This window comes from Manis pentadactyla, chromosome 5, assembly GCF_030020395.1.
Source record: "Manis pentadactyla isolate mManPen7 chromosome 5, mManPen7.hap1, whole genome shotgun sequence".
In the NCBI taxonomy this organism is placed as follows: domain Eukaryota; kingdom Metazoa; phylum Chordata; class Mammalia; order Pholidota; family Manidae; genus Manis; species Manis pentadactyla.
In genome coordinates this window covers 89264059-89291439 of record NC_080023.1, presented here as the reverse complement: position 1 = coordinate 89291439, position 27381 = coordinate 89264059, and the positions used below count along the sequence as shown (strand labels likewise).

At 32.2% G+C, this 27381-nt stretch overlaps 1 protein-coding gene across 7 annotated transcripts in view; it reads left to right on the top strand.

Annotated features, from left to right (window-relative positions):
• The window catches only part of TBCK (TBC1 domain containing kinase), a 223602-nt gene that overhangs the window by 65185 nt on the left and 131036 nt on the right, over positions 1-27381 (top strand). For 4 of the 7 annotated variants that reach the window (XM_057502508.1, XM_057502506.1, XM_057502509.1 and 1 more), the window contains exons 4-13: positions 2916-3030; positions 4512-4585; positions 5839-5889; positions 13219-13360; positions 18020-18080; positions 19269-19330; positions 19601-19662; positions 20868-21016; positions 21714-21852; positions 23155-23254. In XM_057502508.1, the coding sequence (XP_057358491.1) occupies positions 2916-3030; positions 4512-4585; positions 5839-5889; positions 13219-13360; positions 18020-18080; positions 19269-19330; positions 19601-19662; positions 20868-21016; positions 21714-21852; positions 23155-23254 (955 nt within the window). The remainder of the gene's footprint in view (positions 1-2915; positions 3031-4511; positions 4586-5838; positions 5890-13218; positions 13361-18019; positions 18081-19268; positions 19331-19600; positions 19663-20867; positions 21017-21713; positions 21853-23154; positions 23255-27381) is intronic. The other 3 variants (XM_057502510.1, XM_057502511.1, XM_057502512.1) reach the window with 3 other exon arrangements.

Genomic DNA, 27381 nt, shown 5'->3' with positions numbered 1-27381 from the left:
GTATTTGTTTTAGATATGTTACTGCTCCTGTATTTGGTGCATATCTATTTATAATGGTTATATCCTCTTGTTGGACTGAGCCCTTTATCATTATGTAATGTCCTTCTTTATCTTTTGTTACTTTCTTCATTTTGAAGTGTGTTTTGTCTGATACTAATATTGAAACACCTTCTTTTTTCTCTCTGTTGTTTGCATGAAATATCTTTTTCCATCCCTTGACTTTACGTCTGCATGTCTTTGAGGTGAGTCTCTTGTAAGCAGCGTATGGATGGATCTTGTTTTTTTATCCATTCTATTACTCTGTGTCTTTTGATTGGTGCATTCTGTCCATTTACATTTAGGGTGATTATTGAAAGGTATGTACTTATTCCCATTGCAGGCTTTAAGTTTGTGGTTACCAAAGGTTCAGGGTTAGCTTCTTTACTATCTTACTGTCTAACTTAACTCGCTTTTTGAGCTATTATAAACACAGTCTGATGATTCTTTATTTCTCTCCCTTCTTATTCCTCCTCCTCCCTTCTTCATATGTTGGATGTTCTGTTCTGTGCTCTTTTTAGGAGTGCTCCCATCTAGAGCAGTCCCTGTAGGATGCCCTGTAGAGGTGGTTTGTGGGAGGCAAATTCCCTCAACTTTTGCTTGTCTGGGAATTGTTTAATCCCTCCTTCATATTTAAATGATATTCGTGCTGGATACAGTAGTCTTGGTTCGAGGCCCTTCTGTTTCATTGCATTAAGTATATCATGCCATTCTCTTCTGGCCTGTAGGGTTTCTGTTGAGAAGTCTGATGATAGCCTGATGGGTTTTCCTTTGTAGGTAACCTTTTTTTTCTCTCTGGCTGCCTTTAATACTTTGTCCTTGTCTTTGATCTTTGCCATTTTAATTATTATGTGTCTTGGTGTCGCCCTTCTTGGATCCCTTGTCATGGGAGTTCTGTGTACCTCTGTGGTCTGAGAGGCCATTTCCTCCCCTAGTTTGGGGAAGTTTTCAGCAATTATTTCTTCAAAGACACTTTCTATCCCTTTTTCTCTCTCTTCTTCTTCTGGTACCCCTATAATGCGAATATTGTTCCGTTTCGATTGGTCACATAGTTCTCTTAAAATTCTTTCATTCCTGGAGATCCTTTTATCTCTCTCTGCATCAGCTTCTCTGCGTTCCTGTTCTCTGTTTTCTAGTCCATTAAGGGTCTCTTGCATCTCGTCCATTCTGTTTTGAAGTCCTTCCAGAGCCTGTTTTTTTTCTGAATTCTCCTTCCTTAGTTCTTGCATATTTCTCTGCAAGTCCAGCAGGATGGTTATGACTTTTGTTTTGAATTCTTTTTCAGGCAGACTGGTTAAATCTATTTCCCCAGGTTCCTTCTCAGGGGAAGATGTAGCAGATCCCGAAGCTGTCTGGGTTATTCTTGTCTGGATCAAATTTTTTTGCCTTTTCATGTTGATAGGTGCTATTGACTGTCAGCTGGGAGGGCCAAACTTTCCACTTGCTACTGGCCTTTTTTACGGGGAGAACTGCGACCCCTAGTGGCTTGTGTTGGGTACTTGCGTGTAGACTGGGTCTTTTTGTCTTGCCCGTCCGTTATGGAGGAAGCTCCCTTGCGGAGGGCGTGGCCAGCCTTAGGCTGCTTCTCTGCTATCGCCGCGTCCTCGAGGGGTAATGGACGGGGGGCTGTTTGGCTGTTTACCTCCATGAGGGGTCTCAGAGCTGATGCCCAGGGGGTTAGTGCGCCTGGTTTTCCCTGGGATTTCCAGCTGCTGGACTGTGACCTGTGTTGTTTCCATCCAGCTGTTGTTTCCCTATACCTTTAAGACTTTCAAAAAGCACTCGCTTTTCTTTGTCTCAGGGGCATCAGCTTCGGAACCAGCTCAGAGGTCTTGCTGCCCTTTTTCCCTAGTTTCCAGCCCTCCACGCATGCACTGTTTCTGCGCTCTGGTGCAGATGGCTAGGGCTGGGTTTTTAGCTGTCCTGGGCTCCCTCTCCCTCCCCACTCTGACTCCTCTCCTCCCGCCGGGAGCTGGGATGAGGGGCGCTCGGGTCCCGCCGGGCCGGGGCTTGTATCTTACCTCTTTCACCAGGTGCTGGGCTCTCGCCCGTGTGGATGTAGTCTGGCTGTTGTCCTGTGTCTTCTGGTCTCTCTTTTAGGATTGGTTGTATTTGTTGTATTTTCAAAAATATATATGTTTTTGTAAGGAGATTCCCACTGTCCTACTCACGCCGCCATGTTGGCTCCGCCTCCTTAATGGTTTGGGTTTTTGGGGTTGAATTTGTCTCCCCTATTTTCTATATATTATTCCTAACTTCCTGCGTGAATGACTTTTGATTTTTAAAAAATGGAGAGAGTAAGAGAAAGAAGAGAGAGAAATAACTGGGCATCTCTGTGGAAGATGTCTTAGAAGGAATAGGATAAGAATTAAAGAGAAATGTTTGATAGATCATATATTGTTGGAGGTTACTTTGTGGGTTGAAATGGAAATTAAGTTCATGTCTGTCTGCTATAAAATAGAGCTATTTTTAGGGACTTAGTTATTTTGTTTTGAGCAGGACAGGTTGTTTTCATTAACTTAGTTCTGCCTTATATCTGAAACTTTACTGATTATTTGACAAATTCAAACCTGCAGAAGGTAATTTGCACATCACCAAAATTAAAGGTCTTTCCTGGGAGGACAAATACTGCTATTAGAATAGTCTTTAGCAAACTGTAGGGTCTTTGACATATCATTTCTATTGTAATCAGAAAATCCACAATATGTACAAGTGGATATTTTAGAAAATGTGTAGACTCTATTTTCTCTGAATATAAGAGGATAGATAAAAATACCATTCTTTGAATTTTCTCACTAAATCTCATTTAATTCCTTAAAAGTTTCTATATCTACTTTGTAATTGATCTATTGATCTGTGGCTTTTTGTTTTCTTTGTAGCTGTTCAAAGGTTTTATGCATAGCATTTGAAGTACTTCAGGGCTTGCAGTATATGAATAAACATGGTATTGTACACCGGGCACTGTCTCCTCGTAATATCCTTTTGGACCAAAAGGTAATTATCAAATAATACATTAAATATTTGTTATTTGAGGTTGGAAGCTATGGAAATCAGGTCCACTCAATTAATTAGAGGGACTGTAGAATATGTTTTAATAATTTTGTAATGAAAAGACTATGAAAGTGATATACTTATTGTTAGAAAAAAATTTTTTTTAATTATATAAATCTGTGTATCTTTCACATGCATTATTCTTTTTCCCCAAGCCTTATTTTCTAACTTGATGTCTTGTTTTTCCTTTCACATGTTCTAAAAGACATGCATTATAGCTTCCAAATTCACCCTGATTATTTGCAGCCCTTAGCTTTCACCTTAAGAAAGCTTCTCTAGTTAGAGTATTTTTCTCATAGCACAACTGTGTCATATTTTCTCCTTTTTATTCTTCTTCTTCCCTAGTATTTCTTACTTATTTTATTTTCAGTTCATCTTCTTATTTACCAGCTGTTCAAACCCAGCTTTTTTTTTATTGGAGTGCTACTTCTCTACTTGGAAATCTCATGGGGGTTAGTAAGATGCTCCTCAACCCTTCTAAGAGAATTATGAGAAGCAAGGTGGTGTCTTTTTAGGAGTAATTATAATTTCATTCTTTTTCATAAGTATATAAGATACTATTGAGGTAAAGTTTTTAGGGGAATTATTTTCTGTATTATTAGTATTTTTTTTTCCCCTGATTCTCTTCCAGACTCTCAGTATAGTTACCCCATGGTATGAAAATCACAAAAGATAAAATAATGCTCATTAATTTTATATTCATGACAGTAGAATATCTAAATATGAATTGTTTTAAAATATAAATGTTTTGTAATGCTGGAAATTAAAGTTCTTGAGAAAAAGAAAACTAATTTAAAATTGACTTAACTTTTTTTAGTTTTGAACATCTAAAACAGGAAAAATTTAAGAGACTTATAAAATTTGTATTTTCCTTTTATTATTTTAGTTATCCTCAAACAATTAAAAATTGTTGGAAATCTACCATATTCACTGATGTCTTAATGACTTATGAACTGATCTTTTCAAGTTAAGAACTCTCACGTGAGGGTTAAATTATAACATTATAAGTAGGCTTACAACTACTTGAAAAAACTTCTTTTGTGAAAACTTTCACAAAATATACTAAGCTAGGGTTCAAGAGAAATGAGAATTTCTTGCTTTATTTGCTTTGTCAAAAAGCCTGGAAAATATAAACAGCAAAAATATTTTTATGTTGTCATTTATATGTATATATATAGATATAAAGTATATCTATATATATACATATACATATGTGTGTATATGCATATTTACATATATATACTTAAATGAGTATAAAGCAGAATTCAAACACTGGCAAATAGATTTTAATAAAATTATGGTAAATATAATTTTTTACTTAATGTATCTGGCTATATGGTGGTTTCCTTACATGTGAAACGTATAATATTAATTTTCCCTGCCAGTAATACTTCATAGTATTTTTTTTCTCTTTATTATTATAGGGACATGTTAAATTGGCTAAATTTGGACTTTATCACATGACAGCTCATGGTGATGATGTTGATTTTCCAATTGGGTAAGAACATGTTTTCTTTCTTTAAACTTTGTAATGTTTGATTTTGTTAATCATTATGGTAGTACTTTGGATATAAAACTAGCTATTCTTTCTTAACATACCTTAATTTTTCATATACTTTTGAAAGAGTAGACAGTGAGTTTTTCCCAGTATCCAAAATATCTCTGATGTTGATCTTTCATTAAACAGGCAGAAGCTAACAAATTATTGACTTTCTTCCCCTACAATGCTTCTAATTAATTTATTTCATTCAGAATTAGGTAAATTTAAGGCAAGAAGGCTGACCTGATTCTCACTTATGATAGTGTTTTTCAAAAGACTGAGAAAAATCACTCTCAAATTATTTTCTGTTGTTTTTAAGTTAAATTCCCTGCTCTCCAAGGTAAAACATATTAAGACTCAAGTCCAGTTGTTGTATATATATCAGGGTAATGCAGTAAATTCTATACTTGGAAGTCTCCATTTAACTTTGGAGATGTTTATTTGACCACTTTTGATATAGAATCCAGATTTATGTTGGCCTCCAAAGGCCTCATGCTGTACTCAGTTTGATGCTTTGGTGTTATATTTGTAGTGTGGTTACTTTTCAAATATTTTAATAATACAATTATTTTTTGAGTGTCTAATTTTGACATTATATTACAGAGAAGTTACAAAATAGTACAAAGAATTTCTGCATAGCCTTCACTCAAATTTCCCAAATGTTAACATTTCACTTCACATTTTCTCTTTTTTCTTACACATATATGTATGTGTATGTGAGTGTGTGTAAATATAATTTTTTTCTGAAACATTTAAGAACTAATAGTGCATATAGTGGTCTTTTATCCTTGAATTCTTCAGTTTTTATTTCCTAAAGTAAGGAATTTTCTTAATATAACCACAAAACAGTTATCAAAACCAGAAAATTAAAATTGGTCTTAACACTATTATCTAATCTAGAAGCCTTAATCATATTTTTCAGTTGCTGTGTGATTGTTCTTAGTAATATCCAGTTGTGTTTTGCTCTTTGGGCCCTCTAAAATTGGTTCCAGCACTCCGTCATGGAGAATTGTCGTTTGGAGTCAGGGAGTGTGTTTCTACAGGAGAACATTTCTTAAAAACTCAATTTGATGTTTAAAAAAAAAGTCTCATTTATAAATTACTTTTATCTTTATAAGATAGATTGTATGTCTCTTAACTAAAATTTTTGTTAGACAGTAGCTAATAATCTTAAAATATTTTGCTTAGTCATTCTTCCTTTATTTATTAAGAAAATACTTAATGAGCCCCTTCTCATCTGATGGCTGGATACACAGAAATGGGTAAGATAGATTCCTGTCCTCAAAAAGCTTACTGTTTAATGGGAAAATTTTCTGTCTTGATAATGTACTTATTAAGGTACATAAATTCATAGGTCATAGTTTTGAGTATCAAAACTTGATACAGTTGTTTTCCTAAGCACAAAAACAGTATTTGTTAATATGGCTTATGCTTTTTATTTTAAGAAACCCTTTGAATATAGTAAAAATAAGTTCATAGTAAAGCTCTAGTATCCTCATCATATGTGATCATTGCCTTTTGAAGTAGCTCTTGAGGAACTGAAGTAAATGTGAACGTTACTGCTTCTTTATTTTCTCTAAATCAGTTTATGTGAGAGAACTCCAAAAACATAATACAAATAAAAATTAATTTTTTACCTTTTACTTTAAAGGTGCTTTAAGTTTTAGTGATGACTAGAAGGAAGGAAGTGTTTTTTCTTAAAGCACATCAAGCATTTTGAAGAACTATATTTGTATTTGAAATGCTTGGGTAGAATTGGTCTTGTGAGCCATTTGGTCTGACTTCCTTTGAAGTCTTGGACCCAAAGGGTCCGACCATAAAGTATCAAAGAGCAAAATGTGAAACATTAGCCAGGAAAAAATAAAGTGATCAAACAGCTAAGGCATGAAAGAAAATATTTACACCAGAAGAAGCTTGCAGTTGTTTCAAAAGACAAATATGAAAGAACAACAAAGTAAAATGTTAACATCTGTTTCAAAATATAAAGAGTTAGAATTTGGGCATTCATTTCAGTTGGCCAGTAGCTTAATACCTTGTTAAAACATCAAATAGATGATGAAAGCCACTTATACTTACCTCACCGGTCATACACAGAGTTCTGGTAATTTTCTTTGTGTGTTCAAGTGCTATGCCAAAAGAGAGAAACCTGCTGAAAGGAGATAATTACATTAAAAACAATCTTAGGGTTTTATTAATTAATTTAATTGATCCTTGATTAGAAGGGAAATTACAACTTTTGGAGAAAAGGTCATCTCTATTCTTCTACCCATCACCAGTCAGAAGTTTTCGAAATAACAATGACCTATAATGTTTCTTGACTTTTCACTACCTATATTATTATTTCTAGGTTAGATGGGCTAGAAATCTGGATTAAAATGAACAGTTTATTTTCTAGATGTATAATGGTGATGATAGTGATAAAAATACATGTATTTGTGTCATATTTTCCATTTATAAATCATCTTTATGTGTTTGCAAATATTTATAGCAGTTTTGTGAGGTAGACATTGTTATTACTATTTCAGAGGTTAAAAAATTCAAGTCATATATACAATGTGTGCTAGGACTGAAATTAGAATACAGGTATTATAATATCTAGTTCAAGGCATTTTCCCTCTAGACTTCAGTTGTCTCCAGAGGTTTCACACATTCATTTAGAAGAGCATGATCACTTTAGGATAAAATGATGTAATACAGATTTGTGTATGAGAGAAATACATGAGCAAATTTAAAGAAGAATTAATAGCACCATCATCATTACATTAAAATGGAAAGGAATTAAAAAACCAAATTTACCAATTTAAATTTAAGTTATATTCCCTGACCTAATTGACTTGTATTTTAATTGTAAATAAGTACTGGCAATCAGTACACCAAGGTGGCTGTGGGATAACACGGGAGGAGAAATGGAGGTAATTTAATGCCTATATTATATATATATATATATATATTAGATAGATGTTATATATACTTGAATACATTTTGATTATAGTCATTGCAGGGAGGAATAATAATCAAATGTCAACTGACTTGAAAACTCCAGATAATTGATTATCTATGACTAAAGCTGACAATAAATGAAGATCATGCACATATGCAATAAGTAGGGCAGAATTCCACTAATTTTTCAGTTTTCTTCTAAGGCTATTTTTGTTCCTTCCATTTCTAGGCAGTGCAGTCAAATTAGCAATTGTCAATATGTCTGATACTAATGTAATATCTGCTTTTTAAATTGTTGTCTCTCAGGCAGTCCTGACTGGCATTTTTGATAGGAAATACTTTTTCCTTTTTTTTAACAAAAATATACTGAGCATATCTTACATTTAAGTTTCATAGGTAGTTGTTGAAGGTTTATAAAGGTGGACAAGATACACCGGAATCCTCAAGGAGTTTGTGTTTTTTTTTAGTTGGCAGAAATATATAAATTTTTGAATATTAAATATTGTAAATAAAAATGAAACAGAAATATGTAGTATTATGTACCATGTATGGTCTATTATATAACATATAGACCAGGTAATACAAATACCTTACAGTCATTAGAGAACCATTAGAAAGTTACAGATAAAATACCATGGGGGTTCACTAACAGGAAAAGTAATTTCTACCTCAGCAGATCCAACTTAGGTTTTCATGGAATTACTCATAAATGAATTTAGTAGAAAATTAACATTAGAACTTTGACACATCTTGTAGAATATACTCTTTTAACAGCTTTTTCTTATTTTATTGTTATATAAAATGGTTTTCATTTATCAGATAATAAGACAGAAGATACTAAAAGATTTTAGTCTAACAGGAAGATATTTTTTGTAATAGTATGAATATCTTACCAATTTTTTATATTTACCATTGAATTTCATACAAAGAATTTCCCTATGCTTGATAAACACAAGTATTTACCTTTAATGAAATACACTGAAATTAACCTATACCAAATTCCCAAGAGGCTTATAACCAAAATATAATGAAGTCCTGATAGGGAAAATAAAAAAAGATTTTATGATAAAAACAGTTATTAGCCTAATAACGAAAAAGGCAGAGAACTCAAATACACAAAATAAGATGGTAATGGAAAAATAACCAAATCATTAAGAGAACATTAAAAGACTCAATAGACTATTTTTGCTTAACTCTGTGTCAGTTTGAAAACTAGGATGAATGGTTGATTGGTGGGGAAATACAAATCACCAAAACTTACTGCCAAAGAGAATTTAAAGTTGAGAAAACACCAATTATAAAAATGTAGGAAAAGTTACTTCTCCTGAAAAGATACCTGAACAAGACTCACAAATTCTACCGAACCTATAATGAATAATTAAATTTGTTCCTATTTAAATTGTAATGTTATACAATATTTTTTAAAGGAAAAGCTTCTGATATCTTTTTTAATAAGTTTTAATAGGCATAAGATTGATCTTAAGACTCCTCAAAGATACCACATAAAATGTTTAAATACAAATTTTATTTTTTATTTCTGATTCTATGTAATATATAATAAGAATACATAAAGTATGTTATATTCATATAAAAAAATCCTAAATAGAAAAATTAACAAAAATCAGAATCATATTAGAAGATAGTATCAAATGTGGTTTATTCTAGCAATATGCAAGTGGTTTAGGAAATTTATAAATACAATTTAATAGTATAATTTATTAAAAGTAAAAAAATCAATTATTTCTGTAGATGTTTAAAAACAATTTATAGATTCAACATCAGTAATATTCTTGATTTAAATTGTTAATAAAAAAGGGACTACAGGAATATCTCCCTAACATAATGAAAGTTACCCACATTCTTATTATTTGTCATTAGAGAAGTTGATCTCAACCCAAAAGTTAAAAGGACTTTGACAATATATTTCTGGTACTAATAAATGCAGTTGGACAAGGAAATCAGATATATATATATATAATGCTAAGGACATAAATTATCATTTTTTTTCAGGAAATTACTACAAACAAAAATCCCAGGAATGCAAGGTTGGTTAAACATTTAAAAATTAAATAATAGAATTAAACACATTATCATGTAAAAGGAAAAGAATCACATGTTCTTTTTTGAATAGTTGAGAAGAGGTATTCAAAATTTTTCAGAATTTATTCATAATGAACACTGATAAAATATTTTTACAAGGAAACTAGTGTTGAAAGGTTAAAGGAATTTTTTTAAAGATTAGGATCAAGACAAAATGTCAATTATTGCCACTTTTTAAAAATATTGGACTGATTTTTTTGTCAGCACATAAGGCAGCAAAAGAACTAAAAACTGTAATAATGGAAAGGAAAAAACAAAACTGTCATTATAAACAAATCAGTTTATCTACCTAGTAAGAATCTAATCAGGTATAGTCAATACCTTTGTGAAAAAAATATAAATCTTTCTGAAGACATTATGGAAGACCTAAATAAAGAGATATCATGTTCATAGATTGTTGGGGCCAGTATCAGAAAGATGCTAATTCTCCCCAACCCATTTCTACACTGATCTAATTTCATTAAAAATTCTGACCGTGTGTGTGTGTGTGTATGTGACAGAGAGCGAGAACTTGACAAGATACTTCTAAAATGTGTATATAGTAAAAGTATCTGAAAAGTGCCTAGATACTCTGAAAAGAAATTAAAAGGTATGTGTGTTTTGAGAGGGCTTGTCTTAGCAGTTATTAGCAAATATTTATATAATGTTATAGACTTAAAATAATATAATGGTACAGTGTTAGGCAAATTTACCAAACAAAATAGGGAGCCAAAATGTAAACTAACATGTATGTAGAGATGATTTCTGGTAGAAGCTGGCATTATGGACTAGTTGGAGAAAAATAGACTTTTCAGTAAATGGAACAGGGCTCATTTGATTATCCATGTAGAAATAAAGATGAAGTTGCACATTTTTCTTTCATAATATGTAAAATCAACTGTAGATAGATTAAGAAACAAAAATGTAAAAGGTTAAACTATCAAACTTTTGGAAAATAACACAGTAGATTATTCTGACCAGACACAGGATCACTAAGTATGAAAGAAAAGATTAATTAATTTGACTGAAAGACCTAAAGACTTCTCATTCATAAACAGATACCATAAAAAGAATGAAAAGACAAGACATAAAGTCATAGGAAGTATTTCAAATCATAATTGCAGAAAAAGGTATTAATATCTACAATTACAAAGAACTCTTCCAAAGTAGTACTAAAAATATCAACAATGTGCAGAAAAGGGTTAACATAGCATTCATGAGATATCTATCCTTGTAGAATAAGTCCTGCTTGCATAGTTGACCCTTAGCTAGCACCTAGGAACTTGGAGCTTGATCTTATGGTACCCAAATAAATAAGGTGTACTAACTGTGCCTGTTTGTTCAAAGAATATGATTTGTGTTGAACATGGGCTTTCCTCCTAGGGGTCTTGAATTTCGGTATGTGCTTGATGTGCCTATGTGATCAGTTCCCAGTAAAAACCTTGGACACTGAGTCTGCGTTTAATGAGCTTCCCTGTACAGAAGCATTCTGTACCTGTTGCCACGGTCTTGTTGCTGGGAGAGGTTTTGCTCTGTGTGACCCCTGATAGGAGAGAGAGACAGCATAAGGAAGGCTACTTAATGGAGTCCTCCAGATTCCCCCTGTGTTGTTTTCCCCTGTGATCCAGCTATGTATCCTTATTCTGTCACTGTAGTAAATCTTGGTTGTCAGTACATCTATATGCTGAGTCCCTTGAAGCTTTTTAGTGAATCTCTAAATGTGGAGATAGTCTTAGGGACTCCAACACAATAACCTACTAGGAAAATGAACAAGAGATTTAAACAGGCACTTCACACAATAGCCAACACAGATGGCTAATAAACATATGAAAATGTGCCTCCGACATTTTAATTATTATGGAAATGCAAATTAAAACCACAATATAGAGGTCCTTACCCACCAAATTGTCATTAGAACATTAGAAAGTGTCACTGTTGTCCAACAAATGTTGGAGAAGTAAGCAATAGGAACTGTCACATACTGTTGTTGGGAGTATAAAGTGGTAAAACCCCTTTCAAAACATTTGACATATATATCTGAAAGTATGCAAGTCCTGTGGCCTAGAAATTCAACCCTAGATATACCCATAGGGAAACTTTTGCAGATGTGCACAGTACAGAGTATTCTGAGCAACATTGCTTATAGTATAAAAAAGAACAGGAAACAACTTAAATGCTTACTGACACTAGAATGGATAAATTATCATATATTCATAAAATAGAAGAAAAATTGACTGATAGCTACATGCAACAATATATGACTTTCAAGTAATATTGATTGAAAAAGCAAATCACAGAATACTGTCAGCATAATTCCAAAAATATAAAGTCCAGATACATGCTTGACTAAAAAATATGCTTTTGGGGGATACAAACATATGATAAAACTATAAAAAGTGGAAGGAAATTATAAACACAAAAATTCCAGTTGTCTGATCCTTTTGGGAGGTACAGGGAGATAGATACAAATTCAAGAGAAGCAGAGAAGGATCTTTAGTGATAATTTGATGTTATTTACTTAAACTACTTGGTAGGTACATGGTTGTCCATTGAAACTTTAGTCTTTATACCTTATTCATATTTAATAATCTGCCTTTTGTATTTACTCAATATTCACTAAGGTAATTTTTTTTTAATTTTGTTGGTGAAGGTAAGGGGAAATAGGCACTCACAGATACTGCTTATGAGAATATAAATTGATACAACCTGAAAGAGCAAATTGGCAATACATATCAAAATTTTAAATGCATATACCTTATGACTTGTAGTGCCACATTTAGGAATTTGTCATCTATGCATACATTTGTGAGAAATGAAATATCTGTAATATTTTCATTTCAGCATTGTAATAACAAAAGAATTGGACTTCCAAAATGAGCTTCTTCAGAGTTGGCCAAATAAATTAAGTGCAACAATGCAATGAAGTTATTGGCAGTTTTCAAAAAGAATGAAGTAAATCTTTACTTATTTTTATAGAATGATCTCTAAATATACTTTAAGTGAAAAAGAGTACAATGTAGTGTGTGTAGTGTGCTGCCCTGTGGGGCAGTTGGTAATCGGTTGGTCGAATTTATCTATACATAAATATATATGGGCGACTGGTGTGCAGAGATGGGAGAGAGTCTTAGCGTGTATATTTTTACACAGTTTGACATTTCTACTACTCAAAAGAATAAATACTGCTTTTAAAGATAAAATATGCTTTAACTATTATTTAATAGTTAATTATAAAGAGAAGATAGGCAGTAAGAAGGAAAGAAAACCCCTGTAAAACTAGAAGGCCGAAAGAGGAAAATGTGTTAGCAACACAGAAGAAAGCAAAGGAAGGAATTAATGCTGCAGAGAGATGTGATAGTTTTGAGATATTTATATCTCAAATTATTCATATATATTTGCCCTTGATTCCTAGCTGTATTATGATGACTAGTTTAGAATTCTTCCTAGCAAGAGTTAATTTAGTCACACTAGACTTTTAAATAACTCTCACTATACTAATAGTAAAAATGTACTACCATTTCTTTCTCCCTTTGTAGTTCATAGTAATTATTCATTTTTTTAATATATCATTATAGGTATCCGTCATATTTGGCACCTGAGGTAATTGCACAAGGAATTTTTAAAACCACTGATCATGTGTCAAATGAAAAACCATTGCCTTCTGGCCCGAAATCAGATGTTTGGTCTCTTGGAATCATTTTATTTGAGCTTTGTGCGGTATGTATAAAGAAATAAAATATTAATAATAAAAAGAAGTTGTGTATTAGAGTAATCTTTTTGGATAGGCAAGTTACTTAGTAATATATTTTTGCTTTGCATTTTGACTAGATACAAGGAGAAAGGCTTAAACTTCTATTTGACTTTTTAAAAAATGCTGTTTGACAATTCCTTTGCATATTATCTTGATATTTTAGATATGTTTATACTTTTATTAAGTATAAAAACTTACATTGTACAAAATAGAAATTTAAACATTTTTAGAAATATTTACACTAAAGCAGTCTGATGTGTTTCATGCCTAGACCTCCCTCTGTACTATTCTTTCCTCCTTAAATACTTTCTCTCCTGTTCTCTTATTTTTCCTACAGAACTCACTTTGTAATTGAGTGAGCTTTTTATGAGGCCTTACCCATGTATCCTTTATATACAAGCTGATTAAAAACAAGAATTAAAAATGCAGTAGCTTAAAAAACATAAATGTTTTTCTCCCTCTTTTAACAGTCCAGAGTAAGTGGGGTGGGCTCTGTTCCACAACATCTTGCAGAAACCTAGGCTCTCAGGGATGCCGCCACCATTCTCAACACCCAGTTTCCAAAGTTGCTATCTTTATCACCTTTCTCAGCCATAAGGAAAGAAGAGGGATGACTTCAACTGTGTCTAAGAAGATAATCTAAAAGTTGCAAATATCAACTCTACTTTTCACCAGTGACAGTTTACTTATTTGGCCACATATAGGTACAAGAAGACTAAGAAATTTATTCTTTAGCTGGACACCTAAATTTTGAAAAAGATGAGGGTGAATTTGTAGGGACAGCTAGCAGTCTGTTATGTCCAAGAGGAGCATGATTTTGGAAGGACAGCTAACAATATGTTGCTCCTACCTCCAAGTATCTATCTGCTAGCACTAGGTCACCATCTTCTTTGTTCTCCTCTTCTGTTATAGCATTTGTCACATTTCTCTACTTTACTTGGACTATGCAGAAATTTTTATTATTCATTTATTGTTTCTGTCTTCCATATTCCAAAATATTTTCAAGGTATTTTGAAAATAGTAACTCATCTTTACCATATCTAAGAATTAGGTTGATGTTATTTTCTTCATTTTGTGGATTTAAGAACTAACTCAACAGCTGAGGTAATAAAGTTTAATAGTTAAGATAAAAGCTTATGTAATCCAAGAGAACTGGGTTTGGAGTCTAATGCTGCAAAGTATATCTGTGTGACTTAGCATAACTAGCTTAACTTCTCAAGGCTTTGATTCCACTTTTGTAAATAATCATAGTATCTATATTGTAAAGTCGTTGGAAAAATTAAATAATGTATATAAAGTATTAGTTTAGGGTGTTACATAACAAACAGTCTGTGTTAGCTTTTATTATTAATATTAAATATTCATAATAATATAGTAGCTTACACAATAACATTGCTTTGTCTAAGGGAAATTGCCAGATATTCTGATTCATTGCTATCTTTTTTCTAGACTATCTTATTTTTAATTGGTATGAAGTGATAGTAAATATTATTTTTGTTTAAAATTATAGCCTGAATGACAAATTTTATTTGAATGTAAGAGTGAGGTATACATAAATGTAAATGTGAAATATTCAGCTTTTTTTTATTACGATCATCTTTATTAGACTCTTCAGTAATGATCTGAGTATGTCTTATGTGAGTAATTCAGTTAAAAATTATTGATGAGTATTTTCTGTGTATATAACATCATGACAAATGCAGCAGGGGATAAACTGTGACTAAGATACATTGTCAAAGAGCTTATAATTTCATTCAAATCCATAAAGTTTGAAGGTAAACACAGAGAGCTGTATGGATTCCAAGGAAGGAAATATCAATTCCATTCCAGGGGCTGTCTGACATTTTAAGTGGTACGCAGAAGTTTAGGCAGTCTAGTTTTAGAATGGCAGATTGAACATAAGCTTAAATCTTTCTCTACCTCATCAAATCCTTAGATTTGATATAAAATATTAAGATATAGATCAATAGCACACCAACAACTTAAAAGGGGAACTTATGGTACACTAGAAATTTTAAGGAACTATATTAGCTATATCAAAACCATTTTTCTGGAAGCTCTTGCCATAGTACCAGAAATTCAGTATAGCCACAGTACCACCCAGAAGTTTCCATAGTCCGAAAGATGTATAGAGGAATTCAATGTCGAAAGATGAGTACATATCTAAGAAACACTAAACATCTAAAGATGACCTCTACACTGCTGCAATAAAAAAGAAACAAATAGAAGAATTTTACACCATTGAAAAGACTTTAAAATAAATGTATGTGTTCTTTAAGAGATAAAGGAAACCATTCAAGACAATTATAGAAACTATAAATCAAGAACATTTACTGAAAAGAACAAGAATTTTAGAGTTTTAAGAAAAAAATATGTAATTATTGAAATAAGGAATTAAGTAGATGGATCATAGGAACCTGGACACACTGAACATAGGAGATGAAGCTGAGTAATTCTCCCAAAACATGACACAAGGAGATAAAAGATTGAAAATGTAAAAGAAATTTTAAAAGACAGGGAAGATAGATTTAGACATTCTAATATGTCTTATAATAGTATCCGAAGCAGGGAGTATGACAGTAACTATACTTAATCATGGTGAGCATTTTCTAATGTATATAACTGATGAATCACTAAGTTCATCTGAAGCAAATATAACATTGTATATAAAATATATTTTAATAAAAATAAACAATTTTTAATTTAAAAAAATGGATTTCATTTTGTTAATGGATAAAAAACATTAATGAAATAATGGTTGAGCACTTCTCAAGAAGAGAAGGTACTTTTCTAATCTCTTTATATTTATCATTGTGATCAGCACTCACACCAGTCTTACAATGTTTATATAATTATTATCTTTACAGATTAGGAAATTGAGGTAGGTGTGGCTAAGCAACCTGTCCTAGTTACATAATAGTAAGTAGTTGAGCAGATTAGTACCCATCAGTCTGGGTCCAAAGCTCTAGTCTTAACATACACTGAAATGCATTTGCCAAACTCTGGTATCTTCATCAGTGTTAATGAGAAAATCTCAAAGCTTGTCATAGAGAAAAGATTTATTACCTACAAAGAATGAGAATCAGATTTGCATGAAAATTCTTAGCAGTGTGGATGGATGCAAGAAAACAGGACAATGCCACTGAAGTGCTGAAAAAGTAATTTTGAATCTTGAATTCTTTAACTCACAAAATTAACATTCAGGAGTGAGAATGAAATAAAGGATATATAGAATTTTGATAGACATGAGGAAAAAATTATTGGTAGGAAAATAACATGAGTGAAAGTCTGTAAGCTTAAATAGGCAGTATGTTCACTGTATTTCAAGTGATCAGATTTAATTGCTTCATCTGTGTGTGTGTTAATCACAGGATGAATAAATAAAACGTTTAGACTGAAAATATATATTGCAGCCACATCTTAGGAGACTTTGAATGTTAAGTTGAGAAGTTTACATTTAATTATATGGAACCCTTTAAAAATGCTTAACAAGATGTTGATGAACTCAAACCTGCATTTTTAGAAGTTAACTGTGATAGTACTGTACAAAATTGAGAAAAGAAAGGAATGGCAACCTTTTTCAATTATCTCTTCACTTGTAGTTCTAATTTCATAAGTCTTTAAGAAAGTTTGCCTTTCTCTTTATTAAAAAAAAAATTGAAGAGACTTTTTCATTATATAAAGACCAAGCAAACTATCTTCTTAAGCCTTCTCCTTCTATGTCTATTTAAAGGTTCAGTTTGTTTATAGTAAGAGAAACATAATAATAATCAACGTTTATGAAGCATTCTCTATGTGAACAAAATGTTAAGTACTTTCTTATATATTATATAACCCTCACTTCAACTGGCATTTGTGTGGCATGTACATGTTAACTGTACATGTGGCATGTACAGTTAATATTCTAGTTGTATAAAGGAGAAAAGTGAGGCTTAAGATGGTTAAGTAATTTGCCCAAGTTGCATAACTGGTGGTAGAAAGTCCAACTTGCACACAGTACTTGCTGAACATATAATCACTGAAGTTACAAATGTTTGATTTCAGACTCCATTCCAAAGAGTCCCAGAAGCCAGCTAATAAGGAAACAAAATATAATGTGTCTTAAAATAAAAAATATATATACCAGGTGCTATAGGTTAACAAAGGATGGTTGTCTAAGTCATCAGAAGAGGAAGGAGTGTCATAAAATGTTTCTTAATGGAGACAGCAGACCACCTGTATCATGATATTTAAATAACAATTGGTTGGGTAGATGAAAGGATAATATAAATTTTCCCAGGAGCTATCTTGATCTCTTAATCAAATAAGACTCCTGGTGGCCTGGAAATTCCTCTAGACAGTCAGGTATCTGTGGATCTCAAAAGTTGAAAAATGCTTGAGCTCAAACTATAATGTAATGATCCTTAGATTTATGAAATGTTTAAATGTTACATACTATGCAACATTTAAAAAATTTTGTCACCAATGATTTTTCTCTAGTGGAGCTGACTTTAAATATCTAATAAAATATCTGAAGAAAAGTAATAGAGGTACCTGGTAAAATCATTTTTAGCTCTAAAAAAAAAAGACTTTCCTGGAAAAAAGATGTAAATGTTAATAAGAATTTCTTTTCCCACTTTATTAAGGGAAGAAAATTATTTCAGAGCTTGGATATTTCTGAAAGAGTAAAATTTTTGCTTACATTGGGTAAGTGTCTTGCTACCTCTGATTATCTTTCAACTATAAATACAGTCTTTTGTGACTATTAGTGTTCATACAGTTCATACTCATTGAGGATGGTCTTCTAAAATAGAGAATGTGCTGAAATATCCTCACTTTAATTTCATAATGATCATTGGTAAACATTAACAGGACAGCTTAAGAAGTGCCTTCTGAAATATTATCTAGAGCTTTCCTTATTCACTAAGGAATTATAACATGGATGGATATAATCTTAGCTTCATGATCTAGCCAAGTAAACTAACTTGTGAAATCAAAATATGAGAATATGAAATTGTACTTTTCTGTAACAGTTTACCTTCAGCAAATGTATCTTAACTTTTGAGCTTTCTATTTGATGAATCACATGTGAATAATGACTAAGAAAGAAAGTTAATTTGTCTTACAAAAAGCTCATATGTATATTAGAGCCAAATATTTATAATTCAAATATATAAATATTTGTGTAATCTGCTCTTTAGTGGAATAACTTAAGCATATGTGGTAAAAAATAAAAAGAGAGAGAGAAACGGTGATAGAACTCTTTCTATAAAAGAGACAGACTGACTGGTGTCCAGGCTTTAGGGTTTACAAATAAGGCTCTGTACAGTGTTAATAAATACTGAATAATAATAGATTATAAATAAAATTGCATACATTTTTACCATATTTACCACATTTAATTTCAAAGACTGATAATATAGCTAAAAGAAGTATTAGAGATTTCCAAATGTGGTCTACCAGCTAAATTTATACTTTAAATGCCCAGAAAATGTGTGTACATTCTCCAAATTATATATAATAAAAATAAGTTAGTCTTATAATCATGAAAAATTAATAAACTTTTAAAGCAAGTAATATGTGTACATACAGTACATATATAGAAAAAGAGGGAGCACATAAGGGAGAAGAGAGAGAATCTTTACCTCTTTGAATCATGATTTATCTTACTATTTAAGCTGCTTTCAGTATCTGTGATTCAGTTAATATTTAGTGTTTGAAGTCTTATTTTTATCAAAACAAATAGGGGAAATTAACAAAGTCAGGAGCTTTTTAGTATTCTAAGTTCCAAAACTGCATTACACAATTTTTACAAAATTTTTCAGAGTTCTGTCCCCACTTAGTCTGATAGATTAGAAAAGCAGCATTAATTCATATAATTTTTCTGTTTTATAGGTTGTGTAGATGACACAATAATAGTTCTGGCCGAAGAGCATGGTTGTTTGGACATTATAAAGGTTTGTCATTAATCTGTTACTGAAAATTTGTTTATTTTGCATACTTGGGAAGCAGTAGCAAGCTGTTTTAAAGTTATGTTTATTTCTGTTTATGTATTTGCTTTTTCACAGAGTGTATAAAGAAAAAAAATTTGTAAAGTGTGTAAAAAAAAAATTTGTATAAGGTCCAAAGAGTCTAAAAAAGTCAAAATGTCCTAGAGTAGCAAACATTTGAGTAAAATATACTATTAACATGGATTATTTCAAATAATTATTTTCTCTATTTACCAGGAGCTTCCTGAAAATGTGATAGATCTTTTGAAGAACTGCCTCACTTTCCACCCTTCCAAGAGGTTGGTATTTTTAAGAGTTTGGAATGACATGAAGATCTTTAACATATAAGTAGCTGAATTTTTTTTATTATAGTACAAATGGATTAAATAATGTTTGTAGCTATAGCAATACATGATTGACATCAGTATCGTAACTTTTAGTTATGGCTTTAATGTATGTTAATAAAAGAAGAAGAAAATAATTGGTCCATGGTCAGAAAACTGGCATATTCCAAAAAAAGTTGCTAGTTCATTGCCTAGTCTCCAATTAGAAAATAAGCTGAATTGTGGAATATAGACATTCCTAGACACAAATGATGTAGGAAAAATGAGAAGAAAAGTTTATTGGTAATACATATTATAGCAAAGAACTTGGATGAATGATGAGTTAAGCTAATAATTGTCGATAATTAAAAGGATTTCTTAGAGATCTTACTCTTTATTTTCATTTGATGCTATCAACTGTTAGCCATACACAGCTGTTCCTAAACTCCTTAAGTATATAATATTTGAAAATACTGTATTTAATTTTGTCTTTGGAAAACCTCTTTATCAAGATGTGTTATGAAGAGTGGAATGGTATTAAAGCATAGTCTTGGGTAAAAAATACACAACATTAAACTAAGAGAGTAGAAAGAAAACAAAGAAACATTATTAGGTTATAATTTTATTTAATTTAGATATTCAGTAAAGTAGGTACATAGTCAAGCTAAAAGTAAAAAATGGAGACACTCTCATGTAATAATCCTTGATAAATCATAAGATGCAAAAAACACAGTAAAGGTAAAAAATTCAGCACTTACAGCCACTTGATTTTTTTTTTCTTTTTTTTTTTTGGTATCATTAATATACAATTACATGAGCAACATTATGGTTACTAGACTCCCCCCATAATCAAGTCCCTACCACATACCCCATTACAGTCACTGTCCATCAGCCTAGTAAGATGCTATAGAATCACTACTTGTCTTCTCTGTGTTATACTGCCTTCCCTGTGCCCCCTACACACACTACATTATGTGTGCTAATTATAATGCCCCTTTTTCCCCTTATCACTTGATTTTTATATAAAGGTATACATCTAGACTCTGCTAACGAAAGCTTTATTATTTTTTGTGCTAATGAGATATTTAAGACTTTTAAGTATCCCCTTAATTCTGTACCCATATTCTAGGAAATTTTTTAATGACTTTAATTCACCCTCTATTTTAAATGTGTTTCTCAAGGCCAACCCCAGATGAGTTAATTCAGGACAAGGTATTCAGTGAAGTGTCACCCTTATACACCCCCTTTACCAAGCCTGTCCATCTGTTTTCATCTTCTCTGAGATGTGCTGATTTAACTCTGCCTGAGGATATCAGTCAGCTTTGTAAAGGTAATGATAAATAAGATATAAACAATAAGATAAGGGAATTACCCTATTCCAGTTTCAGCTTTGAATTTATCAACAATATATTCATTAGTGAGACTATGGAGACTTACCTGGGAATTAAGAGATAATTCTGCATGTGCTTAAAATATAAGTAACATAACATTTAAATTTGAATTACTTGGAGCAAGAACTTTAAGAATAAAGGAGAGGACATGGTACTAAAAAAAAGGAGATTATTTTACTATGAAAACCAGGCTCCTATCTTCATCTCAAATCTTAAAGGTAAAATCAGGTCTTCTATTTCCCAGTGGAATTTCAACAACATCAACTTTCTATGTAGTATTCCATATAATTTATTATAAATGATCTCTAAAAATTGTATTATTTGTAGGAAGTCAATACCATGATATTCCATATTTGTAAGAGAATATCAACTTTCTCTTTTCATCTCTCTGTGAAGATTACAACTCTCAGAATATGTGTTTTAGTAGCACCAGTAAGTTTCTTTTATACTGAAGAACTATGACATGTCATGGCAGGAAATATTTAATAAGCAGTCATTTTGTAGTATGAATATTCTAAAGGAAATATTTCTGTGTTTTTGATTTTAAGTTTTCAGTATGTTAGCTATTATTGCCTGTTGTCTTTTAATAAAAACAATATGTGATAGCTGTGACTCTTTTTAATTTGCCATTAATAGATATAAACAGTGATTACCTGGCAGAAAGATCTATTGAAGAAGTATATTACCTTTGGTGTTTAGCTGGAGGTGACTTAGAGAAAGAGCTTGTCAACAAGGAAATCATTCGATCCAAACCACCTGTCTGCACACTCCCCAAGTAAGGAAAGAAAGCCTCTCTTGGAAATAAAAATATCTAATAATATTATTTTTTAAATTTGGTCTTTTTGCAGGATAGATATTCTGAGATTTATTAAAGCAATTGGAAGTCAATACTTTGATTTCTTGATTGCAGTTTCTAATTGTAGATTTCTCATTGATACTTCTATTATTTTTAATAAATATTTTAAATAAATAATTTGCTTTATGATCTATTTAAGGAAGGTTATTATTATAGAACATCTTGCAATAATTGTTGTTTAGTAAGTGAAAAATGTAGAATTGAGAAAGAACAGTAATATTCAAGAGAGTTAATAACCTAGGCTAGTGTGCCTATTAGGAGGAACTAACTATTTTCTAATTCCAATTATTTTATAAATGTCTGTGGCCTCATTGCTTGTCCCAGAGATCATCATACTGCTAAGTCACTGTTGAGAAAAATATACTCAACTGCACAAGATCTTGAATACCATCTTATAAATTAGACTGGAAGTTAAATAACAACAATACAACCATAAGGGCCAAAGTTGTTACTGTTCCATGTATTCATAAATATATGAACCTCAATCTTTTGAGTTTCTACCGATGTTTTATAACTTTAATTTTAGATAGGAAAATCAGATTTGATCATTGAAAGTAACTGTGAAAGTCATCTGCTGGTCATTTTTTTCCTCACATGTTAAATTTTCAGGTTAATTATTTGAATAGACCATTGTTTCTCTCTCTACTCTTTTCCCCTCTTAAGCTGATTTTTAAATATTAATTTCACATATACTTCTCACACACTGAATTAAGTAGAAAATCAGCAAATAAGATGATGGAAATTCCAAATATAAATGGATTGAAAGATACATAAATTCTCAAAAGAAAGTTTCTTTTATAAACAAATTTTATGAATTTAATAAGCAACATTTCTCCTTAGAAGCTGCCATCATTAGGATTTTTCTTCTTCTCTTCATCATTTGTACTTACATATGTCCTCAGGAGCACATATACATACATAGGGAAATAATTTTGGTACTGAACCTGCAAGAACAAAGAGTGTAAATCATACACTGTGTTCCTAAAATGCTTTACATTTATATATTGTATTAATACCAACTCAGCATACGTTTAAAAATGAGAATTGTTTGGTGAAATTTCAGCCAGCAGTTATGTTTTCTTATTAATCCATTCAGCCTAAAATTTCTTTCTTTCTTTGATATTACTTGAATATTTAGAGTTAATTTTGTTTTCTAGAAGAAACAATAAATTGGATTTCATGTGCTCATTGAAATAATTCTTTTTTTAAATATCTTCTCAGTTTTCTCTTTGAAGATGGTGAAAGTTTTGGACAAGGTCGTGATAGAAGCTCACTATTAGATGATACCACTGTGACATTGTCATTATGCCAGCTAAGAAATGTAAGAATGGTATTTTGGCACATTTGCTTCTGATTTTTTTCTTTTAATAAAACCTTACAGATATACATTAAGCCTTGAGTTTCACCCTGATCTCATATAATATGTGACAGTTTCTTTAAGGTATGTGCCCAGGGTTGGCACTGTTAGAAAGCAGGATCTATACATCCTCAGCTTTAGTTGTATAATCATTCACAAAGGTAGTTTTATCCATTTATCTTTTTACCATCATTGAATAAGTGTTCTCATTTTTCCACATACTTAGTAATACATAATATTATCAAATTTTTTAGAAATTATTGCTCTAAAAGATGTAGAATAGTATTTTGCTATAATGCTAATTTTTAATTCTGTGGTTATGCAGTTCTGAATCTTTTCATATTTTTTGGCAGTTTACTGACCACTTCTATACATTACTAGTTCAAATCTTTTGCCAATTTTTATATCAAGTGATTTTTTTTTATTGATTTGAAGATTTCTAAAAAATGATTTCCAGATGCAGAATCTTTGTGGGCTGTAGATGTTGCACATATCTTCTCACTTGTGGCTTTTCCTTTAACTTTCTGTTGGTGTCTTTTAACAAATGTGATATGCCTGGGTATAGTTGCTTTTTTGTTAGTTAGTTAGTTTGTTTGTTTTGGAATTTATCCTGCTTGAAGTTCTCAAAACTTCCTGGATCTTTGTCATTTGATGTCTAATTGTGAAAATTTCTGTCCTCATTATTGCAGCTATGTCTTCAGTTCCTTTCTCCTCCTGCTGATATTTGCATCACACATAGGTTACATCTTTAGATTCTTTCTTACAACTTTCATTCTCTCCGCCTACACTGCCCACCTGTTCTTACATGTTGTCCATTTTTTCCCATAGAGCCCTTAACATATTAATCATAGTTATTTTTAGTTCTTACTATAATAATTCCAGAATCTCGCCATACCTAACACTGTATCTGAAGCTTGTCTCCTTCACATTTTGGCACACCTGGCAGTATTTTTTGTTGTTGAAAATGTGACATGATGTATCATTAAAAGGAGCTGTGGTAAATAGGCTTTTTCGTTGTTGTTGTTATCATTAATATACAATTACATGAGCAACATTGTGGTTACTAGATTGCACCCATTATCAAGTCCCCACCACAAACCCCATTATAGTCACTGTCCATCACTGTAAAAAGTGCTATAGAGTCACTACTTGTCTTCTCTGTGCTATACTGCCTTCCCCGTGCCCTCCCACCTCCACATTATGTGTGCTAATTGTAATTCCCCTTATTCCCCTTATCCCTCCCTTCCCAACCATCCTCCTCAGTTCCTTTTCCTTTGGTTAATCCATTTTTGGGTTCTGTGAGTCTGCTGCTGTTTTGTTCCTTCAGTTTTTTCTTTGTTCTTATACTCCGCAGATGAGTGAAATCATCTGGTACTTGTCTTTCTCCGCCTGACTTATTTCACTGAGCATAATACCCTCTAGCTCCATCCATGTTGTTGCAAATGGTAGGATTTATTTTCTTCTTATGGCTGAATAATATATTCTGTTATGTATATGTATCACATCTTCTTTATCCATTCATCTGCTTATGGACACTTAGGTTGCCTCCATTTCTTGCCTATTGTAAAGAGTGCTGTGATAAATATAAGGGTGCATATGTCTTTTTGGAACTGGGATCCTGCATTCTTAGGGTAAATTCCTTGGACTGGAATTCCTGGGTCAAATGATACTTCTGTTTCTAGTTTTTTGAGAAATCTCCATACTGCTTTCCACCATGGTTGAACTAATTTACATTCCCACCAGCAGTGTAGAATCCCCTTTCTCCACAACCTTGCCAACATTTGTTGTTGTTTGTCATTTGGATGATGGCCATCCTAACTGGTGTAAGATATCTCTTGGGATTTTAATTTGCATTTCTCTGATGATTAACGATGTGGAGCATCTTTTCATATGCCTGTTGGCCATCTGAGTTTCTTCTTTGGAGAAGTGTCTGTTCAGGTCCTCTACCCATTTTTAATTGGATTATTTCCTTTTTGTTTGTTGAGGTACATGAGCTCTTTGTATATTTTGGATGTCAACCCTTTATCGGATATGTCATTTATGAATATATTTTCCCATACTGTAGGATGTCTTTTGGTTCTACTGATGGTCTTCATTGCTGTACAGAAGCTTTTTAGTTTGATATAGTTCCACTTGTTCATTTTTGCTTTTGTTTCCCCTGCCCTTGGAGATATGTTCATGAAGAAGTCATTCATGTTTATATTCAAGAGAGTTTTGCCTATGTTTTCTTCTAAGAGTTTTATGGTTTCATGACTTATATTCAGGTCTGTGATCCATTTCGAATTTCTTTTGTGTATGGCGTTAGAGTAATCCAGTTTCATTCTCTTACATGTAGCTGTCCAGTTTTGCCAACACCAGCCGGTGAAGAGGCAGTCAATTTCCCATTGTATGTCCATGGCTCCTTTCTCATATATTAAATGACCATATATGCTCAGGTTAATATCTGGACTCTCTATACTGTTCCACTGATCTATGGGTCTGTTCTTATGCCAGTACCAAATTGTCTTAATTTCTGTGGCTTTGTAGTATAGCTTAAAGTTGGGAAGCGAGATCCCCCCTGTTTTATTCTTCCTTCTCAGGATTGCTTTGGCTATTTGGGGTCTTTTGTGGCTCCATATGAATTTAAGAACTATTTGTTCCAGTTCATTGAAGAATGCTGTCAGTATTTTGATAGGGATTGCACTGACTCTGTAGTTTGCTTTAGGCAGGATGGCCATTTTGACAATATTAATTCTTCCTAGCCAAGAGCATGGGATAAATTTCCATTTGTTAGTATCCTCTTTAATTTCTCTTAAGAGTGTCTTATAGTTTTCAGGGTATAGGTCTTTCACTTGCTTGGTTAGCCTTATTCTAGCTATTTTATTCTGTTTGATGCAATTGTGAATGTAATTGTTTTCCTGATTTCTCTTTCTGTTAGTTCATCATTACTGTATAGGAAAACAACAGATTTCTGTGTATTAATTTAGTATGTAACTTTGCTGAATTCAGATATTAATTCTAATAGTTTTGGAGTGGATTCCTTAGGGTTTCTTATGTACAACATCATGTCATCTGCAAATAGTGACAGTTTGACTTCTTCCTTACCAATCTGGATGCCTTTTATTTCTTTGTGTTGTCTGATTGCCATGGCTAGGACCTCCAGTACTATGTTGAATAAAAGCGGGGAGAGTGGGCATCCTTGTCTTGTTCCCGATCCTAGAGGAAAAGCTTTCAGCTTCTCACCGTTAAGTATGATGTTGGCTGTGGATTTGTCATATATGGCCTTTATCTTGTTGAGCTACTTGCCCTCTGTACCCATTTTATTGAGATTTTTTATCATGGATGGATGTTGAATTTGTTGAATGCTTTTTCAGCATCTATGGTGATGATCATGTGGTTTTTATCCTTCTTTTGGTTGATGTGGTGGATGATGTTGATGGATTTTGGAATGTTGTACCATCCTTGCATCCCTGGGATGAATCCCACCTAATCATGATGTATGATCCTCTTGATGTGTTTTTTAATTCCGTTTGCTAACATTTTGTTGAGTATTTTTGAATCTATGTTCATCATGGATATTGGTTTGTAGTTTTCTTTTTTTGTGGTGTCTTTGCCTAGTTTTCATATTAGATTAGAGTGATACTGACTCCATAGTATGAGTTTGGGAGCATTCCCTCCTCTTCTGTTTTTTGGAAAACTTTAAGGAGAATGGATATTATATCTTCTCTAAATGTCTGATAAAATTCAGCAGTGAATCCATCTGGTAGGGGAGTTTTATTCTTGGGTAGTTTTTGATTATCGATTCAATTTCTTTGCTGGTAATTGGTCTGTTTAGGTTTTCTGTTTCTTCCTTGGTCAGTCTTGGAAGGTAGTATTTTTCTAGAAAGTTGTCCATTTCTTCTAAGTTATCCAGTTTGTTACCATACAGTTTTTCATTGTATTATCTAATAATTCTTTGTATTTCTGTGGTGTCCATAGTGATTTATCCTTTCTCATTTCTGATTCTGTTCATATGTGTAGATTCTGTTTTTTTCTTAATAAGTCTGACTAGAGGTTTATCTATTTTGTTTATTTTCTCAAAGAACCAGCTCTTGGTTTCATTAATTTTTTCT